The 23,115-nt window shown below is 43.4% G+C and overlaps 1 protein-coding gene across 4 annotated transcripts in view; it reads left to right on the top strand.

Annotated features, from left to right (window-relative positions):
* The window catches only part of PTPN2 (protein tyrosine phosphatase non-receptor type 2), a 65,959-nt gene extending 43,974 nt beyond the window's left edge, over positions 1–21,985 (top strand). For 2 of the 4 annotated variants that reach the window (XM_055417252.2, XM_055417250.2), the window contains 6 exons: positions 3,888–4,097; positions 5,342–5,494; positions 10,214–10,395; positions 15,202–15,303; positions 16,084–16,176; positions 21,618–21,985. In XM_055417252.2, the coding sequence (XP_055273227.2) occupies positions 3,888–4,097; positions 5,342–5,494; positions 10,214–10,395; positions 15,202–15,303; positions 16,084–16,135 (699 nt within the window). In that variant the 3' untranslated portion in view covers positions 16,136–16,176; positions 21,618–21,985. The other 2 variants (XM_055417251.2, XM_055417249.2) reach the window with 2 other exon arrangements.
* Positions 21,986–23,115: the final 1,130 nt, after the last annotated feature.

Below are 23,115 nucleotides of genomic sequence, written 5' to 3'. Positions count from 1 at the left end.
GGTGCCTGAGGTTCTGGGCTCCCCTGGGTCAGGGCTCTCGTGGGAACGGAGTGATTCGGGAGGGCCTGCAGGATCTAGGGTGGTGGAGACAGGTGAGCTGAGGGAGAAGGTGCTGATAAAATAGAGCTCCCTCTCTTGTTCCTGAGGTCGGAGCACCAGGTCGCTTTTCTAGAGGAGTCTCCTGACCGACCTGGGCAGAGCTGCCCTGTCAGGCCTGCTCTGAGGGGACCTCACATCTGATGGAGCAGTGGAGCACCAACAGTCTTTACAGCATCGTGATGAGAGCTCAGTCTGAACTTTTGCCCCCAAGTCCATTCTGCTTTTGAATGGCTTAGGCTGTGGAGGTAGTTTTGAGGGGCTTTTAAAATCCAAGGTCACATGGCGAACTTGCCTTTTGGGCTTTTCTGTTTACTTGCCCTTTGGTGTTTTCCGTCTGTCTTCGGTCAACTTTAGGTGATTGAGTTCCTGGAAGACAGTGTTGTGCTGAGTTCTGTTTCTTCTGCCCCAGCTTTGCCCCCCCAGGCTCCTGTCTGTCCTGTGCACCTTCCGTCCAGCTTGTGCCCATTTCTTGCTTCGGTCACTTAATGTGTTGGGGTCCTTATGGTGGGTACACTGAGTCCCCTGTTCACCAACCTGAGTGCTTGTTCTGAAATGTGGAGTCCTTCCCCAAGGCTCTGGAAGCCTTTCCACGACCCCTGTGGGAGCCCCAGCCCACCTGCCCTTGCCACTCATCCACCCACCAGTTCTCCTGCCCGTGCCTGTCACAGGCACGCCCTTCCCTCTGCTTAGAACTGGACCCTATGCCCCTGGCGTATCACTCTCTTCTCTTCACCACCTGGGCTTCTGGTCAACTCCCAGAGTGACTTTCGGTGACCACGTGTTTAACATGGCCATTGTAGCGGCCCTGCAGGAACTGGTTAAGGACTGGACTAGGACAGTGATCTCAAGGGGAACAGGGTCAACACATTTGCTGCTCTCCAGGTGGAGCAGAAACACAGATGAGGAGACTGGAATTGTGGAGAGGTCATAGTTGATTGGAAGTGTTAGGGCTGTGGTTAAGGCCGCCAGCGAGTGTCCCTGTGTCTCTTCAGGCTTCACTGGTGTGGGGGTTGTGTTTATTCCTCACTGGAGCCTGTGAAGTAAGTGCTTTTTCAAACCCCATTAACAGATGGTGAAACTGGGCTTATGAAAGTCTTAGAAACACAGTCTTGCTACATTCTGCCTGTGCCTAAAGTTGGACCTGGGCCACAGAGCTTTGTAGATTTTTTAGTAGTATTTAGAATATTTACAGTCCTCTTCAAACTGATAATAGTAATAGTTAACCTGAATTTGAATGGCTCTGTATGGCACACACAATTCGCCCCCACTCTCACAGCTCCTATTGTCTGTCCCTATTCAGGTCATAGACCAGCTTCCTGGCCTCCATGGACTCCGAGCTTGTCATCTTATTCAAAGACTAGAGTTAGAATTCTTAAAAAAAAATGTAAATGAGATTTTACCCTAAAAACAGTGCGTGCTAACGTCTTTGTGCAGGGGTGGTTTGCACGGTGCAGTGTTTTCTGAAGAAAACGGTTCAGGGATGTGCAGACTGGCAGGTGTGTGCAGACCAGCTGGAGTCTGGTGTGAGGGGCGGTAGTGAGAAGGGGTGGAGGCCTGGACTGGGCATCACAGAAGGAGGACCAAGGGCATGGTGACCACGGAGGAGGAAGGGACAAGTCCACTGGTATGAGATGAGGACTTTGTCAGAAGTTGTGGGATCCGAGTGTAGAAAACTAGCACTCTGTTGGAAACTTGGGGTCCATGTGTAGAGAACTGGGATTCTGTCAGAAATTGCGGGGTCCACGTGTAGAGAACTGGGGGCTCTGTTGGAAGTCGTGGGTTCACAGTGTAGAGAACAGGACCCTATCGGAAGTTGTGGGTCCACGTTGTAGAGATGAATTTTATTTGAGCTCTCCCCGCTCTGGAACCCTTCCCCCTTCTCATCACTTTTCCAACATGAAATGAGGGAAGGGGCCTCCAGTTGTGCACATGAGCTTTTTTATACCACAACAGTAAACATGTGGCTCCTGTTACTTCACATGGCCCTTTGGGAATTAATGTGATTTTTGTGAGCTGTGTTTTGCGAGTCTTGTTTCAGGAGGGGTTAATTAATTAAAAAAAAACAAAAACCTATAAGAAGTTCTTTAGTCTGTTCCTGTCGGGGAAGAAAAAGATGGATTTTCAGAAATCTATTAGTGTAGAAGACTGTATTATACAAACAGTGGCGAGCATTTCTGGGAACTGGCTTTGAGTGTCCCAGACACTGTGACCTGAATTTGGAAGAAAGAAAGAGGCCATTGATCTTGAGCCAGCATCATTCAAGTGAAAAGCAAGTGGTCGCCCAGGATTGTGGGGTGACCTTAGGTTGGGGCCAAGGTATGACACAGAGTTGAACTGCACCATATAGGCCCCACCCGTGGGAGCAGGGTCCTGGCATCACCCCTGCCCAGCCTGGAGCTCCAGCAGGTCCACCTCAACCTGGCTCAGGCCCTAGGGGACCAAGTCTGGCCAGCTGTGTGTGGTCAGCACAGCGTGCTGGCTGAGGACTGCAGCAGGGTGGTTGTCTGGGGAAGGGTTAAAACACCTCCTGGAACCTCAGGCCTGTTTATAGGAAGATGTATGTGAACCATGTGCCTTGGTTGAAAATTGTGCAGAGACGTGTTCGTGGGTCCCTGCTCCCTCTGAATGAGGAGTAGGAGGCAGAGCAGTGCTGCTGGGGATGGGGGCTGCTGGCAGAGCTGAGGGATGTTTTCATAATGAGTTAGGCAGAAATAAAGGTTGTTGGGAATATCCAGGAAGCGGTGCTGAGTAGCCAGGCAGGCTGTATGAGACAGGAAGCATTTAGCATGTTGGTAAACCATGTTATCAGCACAGCAGCCAAGGCATGTCAATAGTTCTAGGATTGGGAATTGTTACCATGTGGAAAACAACAATTAGGAGAGCAGTTTCAGTTAAAGATGTAAAGATTGTGTCTTTAATTCTTGAGTTGTTCCTCTGTGCCTTTGTAGCTGAATCAGAAAGATAACTTATAATGAGGATCTTTAAAAACTTTGAAATTGTTTTTTTAAAATAACTTTGAGTTTTAAAAAATAATTTTATTTATTTATTTACTTTTGGGTATGCTGGATCTTTGTTGCTATGTGGGCTTTTCTCTAGTTCCTGCAAGCAGGGGCTACTCTCTAGTTGTGGTGTGTGGGCTTCTCATTTCAGTGGCTTTGCTTGTGGAGCACAGGCTCTAGGGCACCTGGGCTTAGTTGCTCAATGGCATATGGGATCTTCCCAGACCAGGGATCAGTATCATATCTCCTGCATTGGTAGACAGATTCTTCACCACTGAGCCACTGGGGAAGGCCCAAAACTTTGAAATTCTTAAACAGGAAACCAATAAAGATGTGAAATTATACTGGTAGAAATTTATAAAAATAGAGAATTCACTCACCGTGATGTGTGATTTAAGAGGACCTGGCAGCATGTGTGGTACAGGTCAGTGGTGGAGACCAAGGTGCTGCTCCAGTCCTGCTCTGCTGTTTTCTTACATATGACCTTGGGTGCATTACTTAACCCTTGCCTCAGTTTTCTCATCTGGAAAATGGGTTTTAATGGGATTGTTATATGGGTTAATACATAAAAAGCTTAGAATGTGCCTACAAAATAGTAATTGCTACAAAAGTGTTAGCTATTAATATATTCCAAATTCTCCTAAAGAAAATCTTCCCAAACTTGTATGTGTGATTATCAACAACCAAATGAAAAGTCATGGTGCATTACACAAAACACATCTTACTGCAGTAGATTTTTAAAAGAAAAAACTTAGAACTAACCTTCCCCCCTTAATTTTCACTTTTTAGACTGGTGAAACCAGAACAATATCTCACTTTCATTATACTACCTGGCCAGATTTTGGAGTCCCTGAATCACCAGCTTCGTTTCTCAATTTCTTATTCAAAGTGCGGGAATCTGGCTCCTTGAACCCTGAGCACGGGCCTGCGGTGATCCACTGCAGTGCTGGCATCGGGCGGTCGGGCACCTTTTCTCTGGTGGACAGCTGCCTTGTTCTGGTAAGTGACCTCGTTTCAGGCTTTTATACCTTTTTGTTGTTTCCACTGGCAGAAGTTAATTTCAAATGCCAGGATCCCAGAACTGTGCTTTTCAAACTTAAACGTCTGCCTTTTTTTAGAAAAACCAAAAATTCTCTTTCACATCCCTTCAGCTGCCTCTTGCTTGCGATGAGTGGATGGGGCTGTGACCACGACAATCCTCGAGCTCTGGGAGGAGACTTGTGCTGGTAGCTTCGTGTTAGCTAAATGATAGGTTGTCTCCCTCGCCCACTGTATTTTTCAGACATCAGTTGGTAGATAAATATTGAATTGGTTCTTGCCTTGGTTTCCTTATTTACAAACTGTGGGTAGTGGTGGTACCAGGACTGTTGTGAGAATTAAGTTAATCAGTGTATTAGGAACACATACTGTCTAAGCCCCTTGGTCAGTGTGGTGTTGACATCACCCCCTGAGGTTTCTGTGGTGCCTGAGGGTCGTGTGCCGCCCCAGCCGCCCTCCCAGCCCCCGCCGGGGCACCGGCATGTGCCTGTCCTCCTTTTAGGGTATGTTAAACGTCACTGTGTTAATACTGTGTTTAATACCCTGTGCTTCCATCTAAAGCTGATTGTTACGTGTAAGTGAGCTTTGATGTGTTTAAGACGTGTAAGTGAGCTTTGATGTGTTTAAGAACTCTTACGCATCTGGTCTGTTGATGGTAAGTATTAAAACTGGATCATGTGTGTGCCAGTACCCTCCCAAAGTGACTGCAACAGCTGTTCTCTTTTCCACTTGGGGTGGGGTGGGATGGGGAAGGGGCACAGTGGATTCAGCCTGACTGCTGCAGCAGCGGCCTGCCGTATCATCTGCAGTGTTGTCACCATGGATCTCTCCCCTCCACACCCTTGGGTGCTGCCTTCCACAGACTGCTGTGTACAGACATGAGGCTGCTGTGTACAGATATGAAGGCAGGGGGCGCCCAATGAAAAGATTTACTCCTTAATAAAGAAGGGCACTAATCTCTGTGTATTTATCCTTACCTTAAGCCAGCACTCAGCATAAATCCTTCCTTTGACCAATCACCAATCGCTAGGCCACCACAAGTGAGATGACTGTTGGTTGGAGTCAGCCGTGGGTCTGTGTCAGCTGTGCTGCCTGGACAGGGAAAGCAGCCTGGGCCGGCTTGTCCTTAGTGGTTATCTTGGACTGCTTCTCTTTTCTGGACTCTTAACAACAAAAGGCTTGAATAATGTTTACCTCTCTTGCAGATAGAAAAAGGAGACAATATTAACATTAAACAACTGTTACTGAATATGAGAAAATACCGAATGGGGCTGATTCAGACGCCGGATCAGCTCAGATTTTCCTACATGACTATAATAGAAGGAGCGAAGTTTATAAAGGGAGACTCAAGTATACAGGTAAACCGTGTGTCACGTGTATTGTCGGGTAACTGCCCTCTGTGTAAGCCACGGGGCTTTTCCCCTCCTCCCGAGAAGTGTGTTAACATTAATGTGGCGGGTCCAGCTGGCTTCTGAGATGGAAAAGCCTGTGCCCACCTCTTGGTGTACTCCTCAGCCTCTTGTTAAATCTTGCTTATCTCTCAGAAGCCCAGCTGGGAACATGGTTTCATTAAAAAAAGTAGAAGTTTCATGTAGAAGAAAGTCTGAGCATTTAATCATTGAAATAACTGGAAAAATTAGGTACTTTTGGCCCATTAAAACCTGGCCTGGAGTTACACAAGAATACTTAGTTTGTAAATAGATTATCCCATCTGCCACAACAGTGAGCAAGCAGCTTGAGTACTTGTAGCAGATATAATGAACCAGGACAGTGTTGTTTTTCTCTGGTTGGTAGCTTTATTCTCATGAGGGTGTTTTTGTTCTGATTTTCAGAAACATGTTAGTTTATGTACTAACATAAAATGTAAAATAGAAACAGAAGTAACAGTAGACTCCCGTTTCTTGTCTGAGCCAATCATATAGAATTTTACATAAGAAGGTAGATTTTGTTTCTCCTACATAAAACCGCTTACGTGCTCTCTAGCTTCTGTGATTGTGGCCAAAAGAGCAAGATTCTGAATAAGCCCTGTTTTGTAACAGATCACACCATCTGTGGAATGATGTATAAGTAGTTGTGTCGTATAGATTACACAGATATTTAAATACTCCTGAACAATTTTATTTATCAGCTAACGTTTTTGTTGTGATCATTGGTATTATTTTAACTATTCAAGACAGTATATTTATCAATTAAAATTTTAAGTTTTAATTAAAAGATCCCCCCTCTTTAGCATCAAAGGAAAATTTTTAATGAAGAGAAAGGTGAGGTTCCTCAGTGCCCTCAATCAGTAAAGTGCTTGGTGTGTGAAGATTAAACGCACGAGACATTAGTGCCTCCCCCAGACGCCACCTCAGCATTCAAGATGGGGAGTGTCTCTAACATGCATGTCCACCAGCTTCAGTGCCAGTGTGTGTGCTGACCCCGTATGCTGCGCTCATTCCCTGGCTCCTTGTCCAGATGGGTTCTTCCTCAGGGCACTGCCCCTCGCTGCACTTAGAACATGGATGTGCCTCCTCTGAGGGTTGCTTTCCCCATGGAGATGGGTTTTATGGACGTGACTCCTGTGGTGTGTGGCTCGGGGGAATTTCCTCTGTCCCAGTTTATCTGTGCTGTGTGGCCATCACGTCCCTGACCTTCATCCTTGCTCAGACCCACAGGTCCTTTGCCTCCTTCCACAGGGCCTATTGGAAATGCCCCTGTTTTTCAGGTGCTCAGGGTCAGGGAGGCTGTTACCTTCCAGGGGGCTCAGTTTCCACAGAACTGGTCTCAGCAATCAGTTAGTACCTACTGAATATATGAAAATTCGGAGACTGTGAAAGTACATCATTTACAAAGTAGAAGTCCTCGCTAACTCACCCTCACCCCCCAGCGTGTAACCACTAATGCGTGTGTGTGTACTTCCAGGGCTGCGTGTCCATGCATCAGTAGTATTTATGTATCAGTGTATGGACCTGTTTATTTTATGTAGTTATTTTCAGACTGTTTTCTCCTTCTGCAACCCCTGATGTCTCATGCTGTAGCCATGTGTCTGTTTAGTGTTGAGATGTAGCCAGTCTGAATCGAGTTCTGCTTAAAATTTAAGATGTACAAATACAGGGAGAAAGAGTGTAAAAGATCTCAGTAATTTAAAAAATATTATGTGTTCAGCTGACAATATTTTTAATATATTGAGTTAAATAAAACATGTTAAAATTCATCTTTTTTTAAAACATGGCTATTAGATATTTTTAAAGTTATATATATATATGTGGCTTACATTACATTTCACTAGACAGTGCTATCCTAGAACCTTAGCTTAGAACAGAACAGAAATCTCAAAGAAATAGATTTCCCTGAAATCTTAAATCATAAAACTGTCCTGTTACAAAGATCAAGAGTTGCTTTCTTGTGTGGAAACCCGAGAACGCATGGCTCTAAGTATTCTGTGCCCCACAAGCATCTCCTGAGACACATAAGGGGGTGATAGGCAACTTATGGGCTCTTTTTTCTCTCCATGCATCTGTCTCCTCCTCCTTGCCTCTGATTTTGGGGGAAATGAGTCTTTGTAAGAAGAACGAGGGAAGCTTCTCTAGTGTGAGTTGATGGCAGTGGGTGCGGGATACTATCTTTCTGTCCAGTAGCACCCACACTGTGCCGGCTTCGTCTCTGGTTCTTTTTCCTGAAGGGGGCATCTGTTTCCACCTTCTGTCTTAATCTGGGCTTATGTGATGCAAGTGATGTTTTCATTGTTGACTATAGTTTTGTGTATGTTTTCCTGTGAAGATTTCTGACATGTGGCTATAAAGTGATTTAGAATCTGCCAGGACCAAGGAAAGCTGTTAGTATTTACACCTAAAATGATTGTACCTGAAACTAGTAACTGTGTGTGATGACCACATAGTGTGTGTTCATGCACTGCCATCTCCAGTGGCCTGGGCCCACCGGGAAAGAGGAGATGAGCTCTAGCTGTCTTCAAAAGGGCTCTGTTTACCTTCCATCTTTCTGGCCTGAGGTTGTCATAAACGTAGTACCATTGCTGGTGTTTCACATCTTTATTAGCGAATCCTCAATTCTGCCCAGAGATGTGGCAGAAAGACATTGCTCTTTGTTTTTCTCCTTTGAAGTTCACTAGCATTGACAGCCCCCACCCACTACCACCCCTGCACCCTGCTGAGTCTTGGTGGATTCTGGGAAGTGGGCCAATGAGTCTCGCTTTTGGGCATCATCTTGTTTATTGACATTGTTGAGTTTTGTCCAAGTATGAGGCCAAGTTGCAGTAACTAGATCTCGGTGAAGAATTGCTCAGCATAATTCTGGAGACAGTTAACATTTTTGTTGGATACTTAAACTCTCTGGTGTCTGACGCTGATGGTTATTTCTGAGATGCAGAGCATCCTGAGGGTTTCTGGCACCGTCAGCCCAGGCTCTCTGGGTTCACATCCCAGCTCTGCAGCTGTGGAGCCTGGGGAAGGTTGTTCACTCACAGCCCACCTCCCTGTATGACAGGAAGGAGCAGCAGGAGGAGCCATACCTCCTCCGGGGGTCTTGTGAGGATAGGGGACCTGTGTAGGTGGAGGCTTAGGTCATCAGGGGTGTGGTAGTGCTCAGGAAGTAGCTGTCTCTCCGCTGCATTTCCTCCAGTATAAAAAAATGCTATTTGGACAGAGAAAAAAATTTTTAATGGGAAAGAACAAAATTGACACAGTCACCTCAGGGGAAAGCATCTTACTCATGAGTGTTGTTATGTGGGTTCTCAGCTCTTGGTGAGATAGTCTTTCTAGATGTGATGGAGACACAGCAGGTCCCTTTCGGGAAAGTGCAGACCCACCCCGGGCGCCTCATGTCAAGGTTGTCTTTCCCTGAGGTCTACCTCCTTCCTGGCCTCGCCTATCTGGCCATGCTTTCCAGGCTCCCCTTCCCCCAGCCACGCTGTTGTGCTCACTGCCCTCCAAACACAACAATTTACAGAGTTGTACTTTATGAGTCTTTTGTGCGTCAACTTCATAGAACAAAAGGAGATCCATTCACACACTATACAGCTTCATAGAAGAGCCATGTCAGGGAAGGTAGAGTGTGACAGAATACCTTTTTAATTGCTTTGTTGTGTAATGAGACAAGCTGGAAATTAGTTTATCGGTGTGTCAGTGAATTTCCTGAAATTTTTAAATCTAAACATGCAGGCATTGTTTAAGTAGTGCCATTTTGTACTGCAGTAACTGCAGAGAATGAGTGTTCTTCTGTCAGTCCCAGAAGAATGTGAGTTGTGCAGTATTCCTTCTCTGTCAGAATCCTTGAAATTCTCAGACAGTAGTTGCAGGGAACCTTACTCATTATTAGATCTGAGACTCCACACTTGCAGGATAGATCTCCAAAGAAGCCCTCTCAGGTCTGTGCTGGAGTTAGAGTAAGAGGTCATGGAAGTCACTGGCTGTCCCAGCTGTGCCTCTGCTCCTCCACAGATGGCCAGGAGCTGGGTGAACGTGTTCCTAGCCCTTGGAGGACTTGGAGAGCCTGGGTCTTCCTGCCTCAGAGGAGGAAGGTGGACGGCTCTTCATTGTGGTCTGAGTCCTGCCACCCCCGCAGCCCTGGCTGCTAAGGACCTTCCCGCCCTGGGTCGGGCCAGCCGCTGGTACCCATGGTGGGCACAGTCTTTGGAGTCCTCTGGCACCAGAGGGACTTGCTGGTTCTCTCTCTAGACAGTGGCAATGAGCTGGAGGACATGGGTCACATTCATGGGCCATCTTGGTCACTCTTCCTGCAACAGGTGCCTCTGCATTAGGGACAGTATAGTCAGACTTTGAAGATCGTACTGTGAGGTCCTAGTGTAGTTTGTCTCAAATGGGCTAAAATCACTGTGTCTTATTAAGGTGGTTGTGTTCAATTACATACTGATGTGCATCAGTATTAAATGCTTTATTATTATTCAACTTCAAGTAGACATGGCTAGAAGTGGTTTGACAAAACACGTTTTCCTCTTTCATTCGTATATTAGCATCACAGGGTTCTCTTAACTATATAATTGCATTTCATAAATTTTATTTAAGGAAAATCAAAACTCTAGTGTTTTCATTTGTTTCTCATTTCTCTTCCCTATGTAGAAACGTTGGAAAGAACTTTCTAAGGAAGACGTATGTCCTGTTTTTGATCATTCGCCAACCAAAATAATGACTGAAAAATACAATGGGAACAGGATAGGCCTAGAAGAGGAAAAACTAACAGGAGACAGATACTCAAGTCTGTCCTCTAAAACACAGGAAACTCTGGAGGAGAACAGCGAGAGGTAAGGTTACTGCAGTAATGTGCTTGTAAAGATGAGACTCTTATTTTAATAAGTTCATGGATATGAACTAATATAGATCCTTTGTTTATTGAATTAATGTAACAATTTATTATTGCAGGGCATTTAAGTAGTATATGGTGACATCATTGATCTCAAAGAAGACAGTTTATAGACAGAAGCCTGTTGGAAAATGGCTTGACACAAAATGGGTTTAGCACGGTATTAGAGTGTAAAAGTTAATATAAGTGGATGCTAAGGTGTGTAGTTGGAGAAGGCAATGGCCAGCCACTCCAGTACTCTTGCCTAGAAAATTGCATGGACAGGGGAGCCTGGTGGGCTGCAGTCCATGGGGTCGCTTCTAGTTGGACACGACTGAGCGACTTCACTTTCACTTTTCACTTTCATGCATTGGAGAAGGAAATGGCAACCCACTCCAGTGTTCTTGCCTGGAGAATCCCAGGGACGGTGGAGCCTGGTGGGCTGCCGTCTGTGGGGTCGCACAGAGTCGGACATGACTGAAGTGACTTAGCAGCAGCAGCAGCAAGGTGTGTAGTATGGCACAGAAAACAAATGGTAATTCTTGCTACTTGTGTAGTTATGCAGTGTTCATGCTCCTATTATACAGTGTAAGTGATAATATTTCTTTAGTACCATTGAGGGCATGAGTGCTCAGTTGCTAAGTCTTGTCCAACTCTTAGTGACCCCATAGACTATAGCCCACTAGGCTTCTCTGTCCATGCCTGGTGGGACCTCTGTCCTAGGCAGGAATGTTGGACTGGATTACCATTTCCTCCTCCAGGGAATCTTCCCAACCCAGGGATTGAACCAGTGTCTCCTGTGCCTCCTGCATTGGCAGGTGGATTCTTTACCACTGAGCCACCTGGGAATCCCATTAATACCATTATGAAATAGTTAAATGAATATTTCAATTTAAATTTCTTATTGAAGGAAAGACGTCTTTCTAAAAAATCACATAAAATGCCCTATACTTTTAGAGTTTTGAGTCCATATGAATGTGTAAACTATTCAAGTTTTTAAATTTGAAAAATTATACTTCTAGGGCTCCAGATATCTCACATTGTATGGAGTTGGTATCCTGAGGTGTGAGTTTCTTAGAAAAGTGAAGGAACACTTTTTCCTCCTCTCTTCAGTATCTGAGTGACTTCTTTTTTCTTTTTGTCAAACATGCTTTTTCTTGTGGAAAATTTTACATTGTAGTCATATTTGTTACTTTGGGATCTTGGGATATGCTGTGAAAACCATTAAGGTCTCCTTACATTGTAACTTCATTTTTGTGTTTCCCCAAGACATAAGGAATTGCAATGCATGGCAGTTACATGTTGTACTGCAGAGTTTGTTCTGACTTAGCTGTGTTGCTCCTTATATATGATGTCAGTAGTTTAGTCACAAGTTAAAGCATAGAGGTGTTTGTCTTTTCTTCTACTTCAGACTTAATGCTTTTAAATCAGGAAATAATACTGTGAGCTCTGTATCCTTTTATATATTTTGTATGTGCTTTGCCTGCTCTTGATTACAAGGTAATTTTTTTTTTTTAAACCGGCAGGTACATACATACTTGTTATATGAATTTTCAGTTCAGAGAGTGAATTTTGAGTAATAGTTTTTGCACATCGTTGTAGGAAATACTCAGGTGGAGATCATTCAGGCAGAGCTACCTGTGTCTGTGATAAGGAAAAGTGGAAGGAAGACTGCAAGGCATACGGAGATGGGCAAAACATAGTCCCAATTTGCTAATACACTTAGAGGACAAAACAAGAACCCAGACGAACATCATAAATGATTTACTGTAAATGAAGTGCTGTAAGATAAGAATAGAAGGACTCCAGGGGCTGAGAGAAGCAAAGAGAAGTGTGTTCTTAGTTTAGATGGAAACAGACTTGGAGAAGAGCAGAAAAGCTACTTGGGCAGGACCAAGGCCATACATGGTAGGCGAACACTGGAGAGTCTTTGTGAGCACGTGTGCTCTCATCTCCTTTGTGTGTTAACTAGGAGTGGGGTTGCTGGGTCACACGTGGTCACTACATGGGTATCATTTTTAAGCCATTTTTCCAAATGGCTCCATCACTTTGTCTTCCGACCAGCAGTGGCTGAAGGTGCCCATATCCCCAAGAATAATTTAACATTTATAAAATAATCTAATATGTAGACTATATTTAAAATTCTCTATCAAAAACCCACCTTATAGCTCTATAGAAAATAACTGTACTGAGATACATATAAAGTTAACAGATTTAGAGCATACAGTTCGTTGTGTTGAGCATATTTACAGAGTTATGTAGCGGTTACGATAATGTAATTTTGGAACATTTTTATGATCCTGGTCTGTTTAGCTGTTTATAAAGTAATTCATGATCTTGTCTAGGATCATGCAATGTATGAGTGGTTCTTCAGGCTCCTCACTTGGGACCACCCACCACCTTCTGTTCACTCCCTGCTGGACATTGCAGCTTTTAGATGAGTTGCCTTCTAGGACACCCCATGATCTGTATCCCTCTGACTGTTCCTCATTATTAGATTTAGGTTAAACACTTAAGGCAAGAAGAAAGCTGGCTGCTGATACAGTAGACACTGAAGAGGCATTCAGGACTTTTAACCAAGCAGCACATCAGGGCTATGCCTCACAGTGATTGCTGTGGCATAGGCAACATGACTCTGAAGGCAGGGAGGCTGGTTAGGTTTCCGCTGTAACACAGCAGTACCTGAAGGGAGATGGGGTTTGTGAGATTTAGTTTTTTGTAACTGATTTTAATAGCCCTTACACTTGATGAGTGAAAAGGTTGATTTGAAGCTCAACATTCAGAAAACAAAGATCATGGCATCTGGTCCCATCACTTCATGGGAAATAGATGGAAAAACAGTGGAAACAGTGTCAGACTTTGTTTTTTTGGGCTCCAAAATCACTGCAGATGCTGACTGCAGCCATGAAATTAAAAGACGCTTGCTCCTTGGAAGGAAAGTTATGACCAACCTTGATAGTATATTAAAAAGCAGAGACATTACTTTGCCGACCAAGGTCCGTCTAGTCAAGGCAATGGTTTTTCCCGTGGTCATGTATGGATGTGAGAGTTGGACTGTGAAGAAGGCTGATCGCCGAAGAATCGATGCTTTTGAACTGTGGTGTTGGAGAAGACTCTTGAGAGTCCCTTATACTGCAAGGAGATCCAACCAGTCCATTCTAAAGGAGATCAATCCTGGATGTTCATTGGAGGGACTGATGCTAAAGCTGAAACTGCAATACTTTGGCCACCTCATGCGACGAGTTGACTCACTGGAAAAGACTCTGATGCTGGGAAAGGTTGGGGGCGGGAGGAGAAGGGGACGACGGAGAATGAGATGGCTGGATGGCATCACCGACTCTGTGGACATGAGTTTGAGTGTACTCCGGGAGTTGGTGATGGACAGGGAGGCCTGGCGTGCTGTGATTCATGGGGTCACGGAGAGTCGGACACGACTGAGCGACTGAACTGAACTGAACTGAACTGAACACTTGATGTAATTGTTATGCAAAATATATAGATGAGTACTCTCTTCTTTTAAAAATATATGTTAAATAGGCAAGTTTCCGTCCAGTTCACTTCAGTCGTTCAGTCTTGTCCAGCTCTTGGTGACCCCATGGACTGCAGCACTCTGGGCTTCCCTGTCCATCACTACCTCCCAAAGCTTGCTCAAACTCACGTCCATCAAGTTGGTGATGCCATCCAACCATCTCATCCTCTTAAATTTCCATGAGTTTCCATTAAGTAAGTGAAAAAAAAATTTAAGTTTTGCTTTGCATATCATTTGAAGAAGGGAAATTATTTTAAACACTACTCAAGCTTATTAAAAACACATTTTTAAAGTATTATAAAATGGTTAGCTTTCATCAGCTTCAGGGCTTGTGTTGCTCCCAGACTTTGCATATAACTGAACTCTCAGATCTGCTCACACCTGCTGAATTGATTCCATTTTGCATTCTAAGGTGTCAGTTTCTTCATGCAGTTTTTTTTGCTTCTTCCAGCATTTCCCATGTTTTTTCTCGAGTGCCTGATGGGAAGATTGCCAATCTGATATCTTTAAGCAGTCCTCATCTACAAGCATGATGTCCTCACAAGCATTTCTAAGTTTTAGAACTCTTTCCTTTTTCTGTTTCTTCCTTCAGCTCTCTGATTCTACTTGTATACTATGAAAATGTACCTTTTATTGATTTTCAGAAGTAACAGCATCTGCTACTACTGCCTTCTTCATGGTGGCTATCATCTTAGGCTTTTGAGATTTTCTTCTTAAGGGGGAAAAATAGTAAGGTACATGTTGCCATCAACTTTTCTTTGCCTTGTTCCAGGACTGTGATGTTGGGAGTCGGTTGGCTTCCATTGAAACAAAAATTCTGTATTGAACAGGAAAACGGGAGCTAGAAAAGGGTGTAGGCAGAGGACAATAGGCACCACACAGCGGAACATTCAAGAAAATGTTAAGTTTAGGGGTTTTTGTGAAAAATCAGATGTAAACTCTAGAGGGGACTGGATGCTGAAGGCACCTTCTGTCTTCCCACTACTGCTGACTGGTTAGCAAAGAAGGATAGAACACTGACACCGTGGTTCTTTTCAGGTCCCACGAAAAGTATTTATTAGCGCAAAGTTGAACTGGCAGTTGTTGTTCAACAATCCGAGTGTATCTCTGGACCATTCAGAGCACTGAGGCCTTTCCCCTTCTTGCAGCGTCTTAAGGAGTTGGGGGGAGTGGCAGGGATGTGGGCTGAGTCCCTGCCTGCAGCTGAGCCCGCCTGCTGATGCCCTTGTCTGTTCACAGTGCTCTGCGCAAGCGCCTCCGGGAGGACAGGAAGGCCAGCACCGCCCAGAAGGTGCAGCAGATGAAGCAGAGGCTGAGTGAGACCGAGCGCAAGAGGAAAAGGTGGTTATATTGGCAACCTATTCTCACTAAGATGGGGTTTGTGTCAGTCATTCTGGTTGGCGCTTTTGTTGGCTGGACACTGTTTCTTCAGCAGAATGCCCTATAAGTAACTAATTCTGCTCCGCAAGCTTCGGCCCTAGCAGCTGACAGTGTTGCGTGAGTCACAGAGTTGGTCTGTCACAGACTCCTCACCCAGACGGTGTGCGTGACTTAACACCCAGAGAAGTGTGGTGTCTGGTCCCCCCAGCACCCCAGGGCACTGCCCACACTGCCCACCCCCTAAGTAAAGACTTGAATGCTTCTTAAGAACTGGTACATTTTCCACTGTGTTCATACATGCTAAGTGTAATATTTCACCTGACCAGACTGAGAAATCCTTTACCATAAGGGTTCATTTTTGGAGGCTGTCTGGATTTTAACCTGCACTTGATATAAGCAATAAATATTGTGGTTTTATCGACATTATTATTGGAGAGAAAATGACCTTAAAGTAATGCGTGTAATGTATAATGTACTGTTGACATGGCATCAACATTTTATATTCTTAACCATTTCAGGGTAAATATATTTTATAAGTACCTATTTAATCTTACTTTTGTAGTTAAATGTACTTTTTAAAAGCTCAATTTGAAAAAATCTGTTACCATAAAAATAATAATAAATTGTATGTTGATTCAATTGTACTGGATACGTTTTCCTAAAGAGAAGTTTGATATGAGCAGGTAAAGCTCTGAATAAGTAATTTTTACTATATATTTGCATTTCTTTTATGTTTTACAGTCTTCCCAATTTTAAAAAGAAAAACAAACAAAGAAACAAAAATTTTCTCTAAAAATATCTTTGAAGGAAGGTTCTCCTTACTGGCGTAGTCAGGTAACAGTTGGTCAAGACTTTGTAAAGAAACTGGTTTCTGTAAAGCCCATTATTAATACTGTTTATCTTTCAGGAAAATTTCAATGTAATTACCCTAAGTTATAATTGGGGTAAATAATGATTTAGGAAATCAGAATAAGGAGCAGCATTTTATTATCCATGATTTCCATTTATTTGACTGAAGTTTTGCAGTAAAAAAAATTTTCAAGTTCTTTCTACTTCAATAAATAGTATAATGATGTTCAAACTTTACACTGTCCCTTTAACTTCTTAATGAGTATTTTTAAAGCATATTGTTTAATGAATTTAATGGCTCATTTTAGTTCTAGTGTTTTAACTTGTTTTATTTAAACTTTAGGTGTTATAAATTTAGTTGCTGAAATAATGAAATCACATTATTTCAGTGGTTTCAAACTATGCTGGTGGGATGTCTAAGGGGTCACCAGGAAGGGCTAGGGGGGACGCTGAACTTCCAACCAGGCGTCTCTGCTTTATCCACTTTACAGGGTAAGATTGTTGCACCAGGCTGAATTATTTTCAGAGAGCAGTTACCATTTAAACAGCAGTTTGAAAAATGTCAGTATAGATAGACTTTTGAGTGAGTTTGAATAGTCTTCTAAGAGTATGAGAGCGGGACACATGTGGTGCTCTGTGTGGAGGACAGTTGTGTCTGGAGCACACCCCCCTCAGCACCACTGCGTCCTGTTAGCTTTACACTGAAGGAGGTAAGAGGGACATTTCTGTGTCTGTCTGCTTGACACCTGTGTTCAGGCACCAAGGTCCTTATGTTTTAGGTCATTATTGGTTTAAAATCTTTCTTTCCAATTTGCCTTGGTTTATCTTTGCTAAAATACAGTAATTACTACGCAAGTCAAATACAGGTAGACCTGTTCAATTCCAACTGCAGGTAGCCTTGCTTTCAGTAAAAGTAAAGTAAAAAGACTTTATGGGAAACACAAACTGGTAATGATGCCCTTGTTCCCAGGCAGAGCAGGGCGACTGCTCTGTGGGGTTTAGCGCTTCAGCTTTGCTCTCTGTCTGCTTTCTGTCCTTCTGGAGCTGTGTGTCCTAATGTATTCTTCAAGTCACATCCAGGGCAGCAGACCCTTGTTAATCAACTTTTGCATGGGTTAGTTGTCTTCCTCCTCTCAGCAGATCCTTGAGGCATCAGTTTTTACCAGGGGTCGTGTTTTTTTAATATTTGCTACAAGTGGGTGGCGAAGTGCCTGACCTTTATTAAAGGAGATGTCTGGTTGAGGGAGGGCGGGCAGGTGGGGTCCTGGCTTCAGGTAACAGCCGCAGGGGTCAGCGGCCATAGCGGTCTGCGTCTTCCCAGGATGTCTACATGGTGTTTCCTAATCGGAACAGATGCTGAACATCAGTTCTATGTTTGACTTTGCTGAGGTGATATTTTCTTAATTAAAAAAGCCAGAATTTTTATTGTTTTTAAGAAAGAATATTTGCATTAATACCTGGTTCATTTTGTGTTTGTGTCTGTTTCTGCTTGTAAGCAGGCAGCCCTGATTCAGAGCTATTTTCTCCGGTTGCACCATGGGCTCCGACCTTGTGTCCACGTTCATCCGAGCGCTTTATGTCATCCTTCTGCTGGTTTTTATCTATGATTGCACGTGTGGAATATCCACAAACCCAATTCTCCATATTTAGTGGGTCCATATGTATCTTAATGTGAAGGTGCAGAGAGGACTATGGTGACACAGACCGTTTCTTGTGTTTAGAGAACGATTTTGTATTTGTCCTTTTTTCTCTTTGGTCCATTTCATTATATATTGGTATTTCTATCAAGGAATGAACAAAAAAAGAGAAAGGAAGTGAAGTTGATTTTTTTTTTAAATATAGCTGTGCCTAACAGGTGTGTCAGAGGAAGGAATTGTGACTCAAATTATTAATTCTATGTTCACTTGTGCATGTCCCCTTTGTTTCAGATAAACTAGAATTGATGGTTTGAACCAAAAACCACCTATTAGTTTAAGAAGCAGTTTCTGACACAGCCCTCATTCTGCTTTCATTGGTTCCAGCTTTGCCTTCAGGGTTCTTGGTAGTGACGGTTGTTCCCACTTAGTGGTGGTTTCTGCTGCTCTGGGCTCCGTGTTTCCGAGTGTTCTCTGTTCACCTCCAGCTGACGCAGGTGTTGGGGTCACTGAGCCAGAGTCACCTGAGACTTGACTTTTCCACTGTCTCTCCTGATCCCGGTGCTGAAGAGTCCTGTGTGTTTAGAATTAAATTCTCAGAGAAAGGTGTAACTTCTGCAAGTCGCTTCTCTCTTAGAAGAATGTCTCAGACTGGATTCTGTGTGAGCCAACACAGGCCAGACCTGATGACTGGATATCTTGTATTGATCATTGTGTACTCTAGGGAATGCACTTCTGAAGTGCCTGCCTGGTTATTATACAGGATTTTTAATTTATTTTTAAAAATTTTATTTATTAATTTTTGGTATGTGGGATCTTAGTTCCCCAACCAGGGATCAAACCTGTGCCCCCAGCGTTGGAAGCTCACTCACAGTCTTAACCACTGGACCACTAGGAAAGTCCCCTGTACAGGTTTTAGGATCTTGCTGCCTTGATTTTTACTTCCAGACACAGTCTTACAGACACTTTATAAATGTAGCTCACTGTAAGTTGAATGCTGCTGTGCGTGTCATCCACTTTTCCTGAGTCCAGGCAAGAGTGTAGGAGTCACGCTATCTGTCAGTACTGACTGGTTTCTGATTCTGGCAGGTCCGAGTGGGGCTGTCGGTGCGTAGGAAGCATGGGCGTGGGCAGGAGCAGTGAGTCTGGTCCCCCGTCCCCACGTCTCTCACATCAGGAAGCTCTTGTTTGACTTTGACTTGTTTAGATGATGGGATGCAGCATCTTCTAAACACAATTTTGAAAAGACAGAAATGTAGTATTTTTTCACATAATACAGTCCTCTTGGTTCACTGAAAATACAGGTCCTGTTTTCCCTGGATGATGTATTCTGGACCTTTCCCCGAGTTCGCTGGTTTGAATTTGAGGCTGCTCTCCCTCACATCTGTCTTCAGAGCCCTGTTTCTGAGCCAGCGGCGTCACAGCCCCTGCAGCAGCGGACGAGTCAGAAAGGCTGGGCGTCCTCTGTGCTCCTGGGTGTGTACATGCCGTCCCATCACGGAGGGTGCCTGGGCGAGCGGTGACTCAGCCAGAGGCTTTATCAGGAACAGCCTGACCATAGACATTCTCCAATGCCCTCACAAGCTCTTTGCGGTCCAGTGGGAGAATGAACAGTTCAGTCACTGGAACTCTTTCTGTTTTGGTTTTGTAATTTAGAGTGGAATATAGGACTTACAGGACTCAGGGAGGATATCGCTTGCAGAATCTAATACTTTCTGGTTTTCTACCACATACTGTGTTTGGGGAACTGTAAGAAGAGTGACTGGGAGTTTTTATGGAGACCGTTTTTTTTCCCCCAAAGAAAAACATCAATTCTTTACTGTTGCTTTCATTTAGTATAGATTTTTTAGACATATGATGACAAATTACTGCTATAAAAAACCTGAAGTTATTTCGAGTTTGGTGAATTCAGGAGAGGGAAACTGGGCAAACTAATCTTGTCTGTAAGGCAGTGAGTGCCTTGCTCACCCAGAAAAGTGTGTGTGACTCTTTTTAGTGAAACATGAGTGTGAGCATCTGGTAGCTGGAACTTCTTTGGGTGCATTTGACTTTGTTCCTTTCGGTGTGGAGCTGGCCCCTGTTGAGACCTTAAGTTATTCTACAGAGTCGTTTATCCAGTGGAGTGTGTCTTTAATGCACTGCCAGTTGTGTCAGTTGGTTTAAATACACCTCCCCTACATACACACACACTCCACCTCTCCTAAACACACACATACACTCCACCTCTCCTAAATGTACACACATACACCCTGAGTCAGAGAACAAGCAACTTGCCTGTGGCTGTACATCTAGTTCATGTCAGAGCTGAGACATGGACTCTCATCTGTAGAATCCCAGTGACTCCGGATCTCATACTTTCTCGTTATGTTTCACTGGGCCTGTTTTTATGAAATATTTACATAGAACATTGGACAGCTACTTTTGCCCGTTGAAACCTGAAATAACCCTCTTTTTATGGTTCAAGTGAAACAAATGTTTTTCCCTCCAAAAAACTTTGTGGAGCAGATTGAACTACTGCTGATCCAGAGGAATCCTGGAAATCAGACTACCCTGTGACTCAAACCATGGTTCCATTCACTCTGACTGATGGTCTTTGTTCTTTTGCTTTCATGAGGGGGCTTCTGAAGGTGTGGGGAACACTTCGTATTTGCAACAGTCAGGGTTGATCAGGAGCTTCATTTCTTACCTCAGCCACTTTGGTTCAGGGATTGGTTTTGTTTCGCTTCCCCGCAGGAAGCACCCGTTGTGTTTCTGTGCCCACAGGCATCTAACGAGAATGTTCCCTTGGTGTCTGGACATTTCTGTGTCGGTGCTGGAAACCTGACACCAAGGAGCCAGCACTCAGGAAGAAGCCAACTCGCAGTGTTGGGGGTTTTGATGGAACGTTTTGGATAAAAGTGTGGGTGCAGTTTATGTCTTCTGTTTATATACGTGGGGACACAATAATAACAGGTATTGAGATCTGGGCTGTTTTTCTTTTTTTTGTCATAGCAGAGGAAGTTGGGAAAAACCAGTTACCACCTCAGAAATTCAGCTGTTTGCAAATATTGTGAAATAACATTAAAATCTCACCTGCCCTTAAACTAGTTATTTCATCTCTATCGCTTGTTGAAACTCTCATTTATCTTTACTTTTTGGCATTAAAATACAATAAATCTATCAATTATTTCATGTCTGTGTTTTCTTTTAATACTTAAATCATGTCACTTCAGTTCTGTATTGCTGTGATCATTAGTGTTATCCTTCAGGACAAAATGCATGCTGCTCACAGTCCGTGAGTTAAAGATATAAGCCAACTTTATGTTCAGACGTTACATTCGTTAATATTTTTAGCAGTATGATACATTGGAGGTCCAAATTGGATTAGACTTTTGCATTGAATTCCAAAGTATTGGTAAGTCTAGCACATACCATATAATCTTGCTGAACTGTTGTGGATACATTTTTTTTTAACCTGTCTGTCTGTCAGTATCGCTCACATGGAGGTCATTTCTTGAGTAATATCGGATGACCTACAGAATTCATAGTTAGTGATTCTTATAAAAGACTTGAGTTATGGTGCTTTAACATAAGTCTGCCTCACACCACCAGTTCTATTTGAAGAGCAAGCACATAAGCAGCTTTACCAAGATAACAGTGAAGCATTCAGTGTGGTTGAGTGTGATGTGTTGGAATTTTTTTTTTTTGCCTTTTTAGTTCATTGTTAGTCCTTTTATGTCTGTGTGTGTCTGTGTACGTCTGTGTGTTTGGTAAATACGAATTGAATAGATGACTTCTTATTTTATGTTTTAGGCCAAGATTGACAGACACCTAAATATTCATGCCTTGAGAATATTCTGCAGCTATAAATTTTGAACCATTGATGTGCAAAACAAGACCTGAAGCCCACTCCGGAATCTCAGTGAGGCTTGATAAGCCTGTAGATTGCCTCACATGTGTCTGTTTACAAAGTAAACCTTACATCCAGGGAGCGAAGAGCGCCACCAGCGGAAGACTGTGTAGAAGCCTCTAATTCACTGCATTGTTAAGTTTTCTAACGCGCGTGTGAAATGTAGAAAGATGTAAAAGAAATAAATTAGGAGAGACTACTTTGTATTGTACTGCCATTCCTACTGTATTTTTATACCTTTTGGCAGCATTAAATATTTTTATTAAATAGATGATGTTGGTTTGTGTGCATTATCTTAGGACAGTTCTGTTTCACATAATGGATGTTCTCCTAAGGGTCTGCTCTCAGGTTTTTATATCCGGCATTCAACGTTTACAGTGAAATTGGTTCAAAACATTGGTCCCTTGCTTCTTTGAGATTTTTATTTAGTTAGCCATCAGTAGCCTATCAGTGGGATTCCCTGGTGGCTCAGTGGTAAAAAGAGTCTGCCTGCCAGTGCACAGACCCTGGTTTGATTCTTGGGTTAGGAAGATCCCCTGGAGAAGGGAATGGCAACCCACTCTAGTATTTTTGTTTGGAAAATTCCATGGACAGAGGAGCCTGGCGGGCTATAGTCCATGGGGTTGCTGAAGAGTAGGGCACGACTGAGCGATTAACACACACAGCCTATCAATATAGGTTAGGTGATGCAACAATAACCCTTTTGTTAATTAGAAAAGCATTAATATAGATGATGGTATTAAATCAGTGTTCACTAAGTGTAGCACTTAAGTGCAGTTTCTGAATCACAGTGTTAGTCTCATGTTGAAGGCTGTGCTTTCCCCAACACGTTCTGTGGTAAAGAGCCCAAAGGCTCCTTCCCCAGGGGTTTCTGGCCTTCTGACCGTCTGATCTCCCACCTGTGTGGTGGGTTTGGGCTCAGAATCTGTTCATCGTCAGGATCCTGGTGAGGTTCCCGCCTCTGCTTCAGGTGAGCATCACCTTAACATGTGACAACTCATTCTTATCTCTGGCCACTGTGAAAATTTTGTAACACCGTTCATTGAATAATTGGTATCATCTTTCACAAATTTAATGACTTTCCCTTTTCGCCTTGTTGTCCAGCAAGTTTTGGTCTATTTTAGGAGTAAGCAGACATTACCAATCCCTACTAAATCTTCTGTGAAGAATACATGGAAAGTTTGTTAGGCCATAAAGTGCATCAAGATGTTCTTCAGTGTGTCAACAGATTTTGAACACATTCTCTGCACTTGGTGCCTCTGTTTTCTGACTTCCCCATACGTGGCTTTCTTTGTTATCTCTCCAAAAATGTCTCAGAGAGGTCACCTTTGCTCATGCTCTACCAAACACAGTGGTGTCTATTTGGTTCTTGTTTGACTTCTTGAGGGCAGAATCACCTCC

The sequence above is a fragment of the Moschus berezovskii genome, chromosome 28, assembly GCF_049115385.1.
Source record: "Moschus berezovskii isolate FMDL1 chromosome 28, NW_MosBer_1.0, whole genome shotgun sequence".
NCBI lineage: Eukaryota > Metazoa > Chordata > Mammalia > Artiodactyla > Moschidae > Moschus > Moschus berezovskii.
The sequence above is the reverse complement of the archived record's forward strand: the minus strand, read 5'-3'. Positions and strand labels throughout refer to the sequence as shown.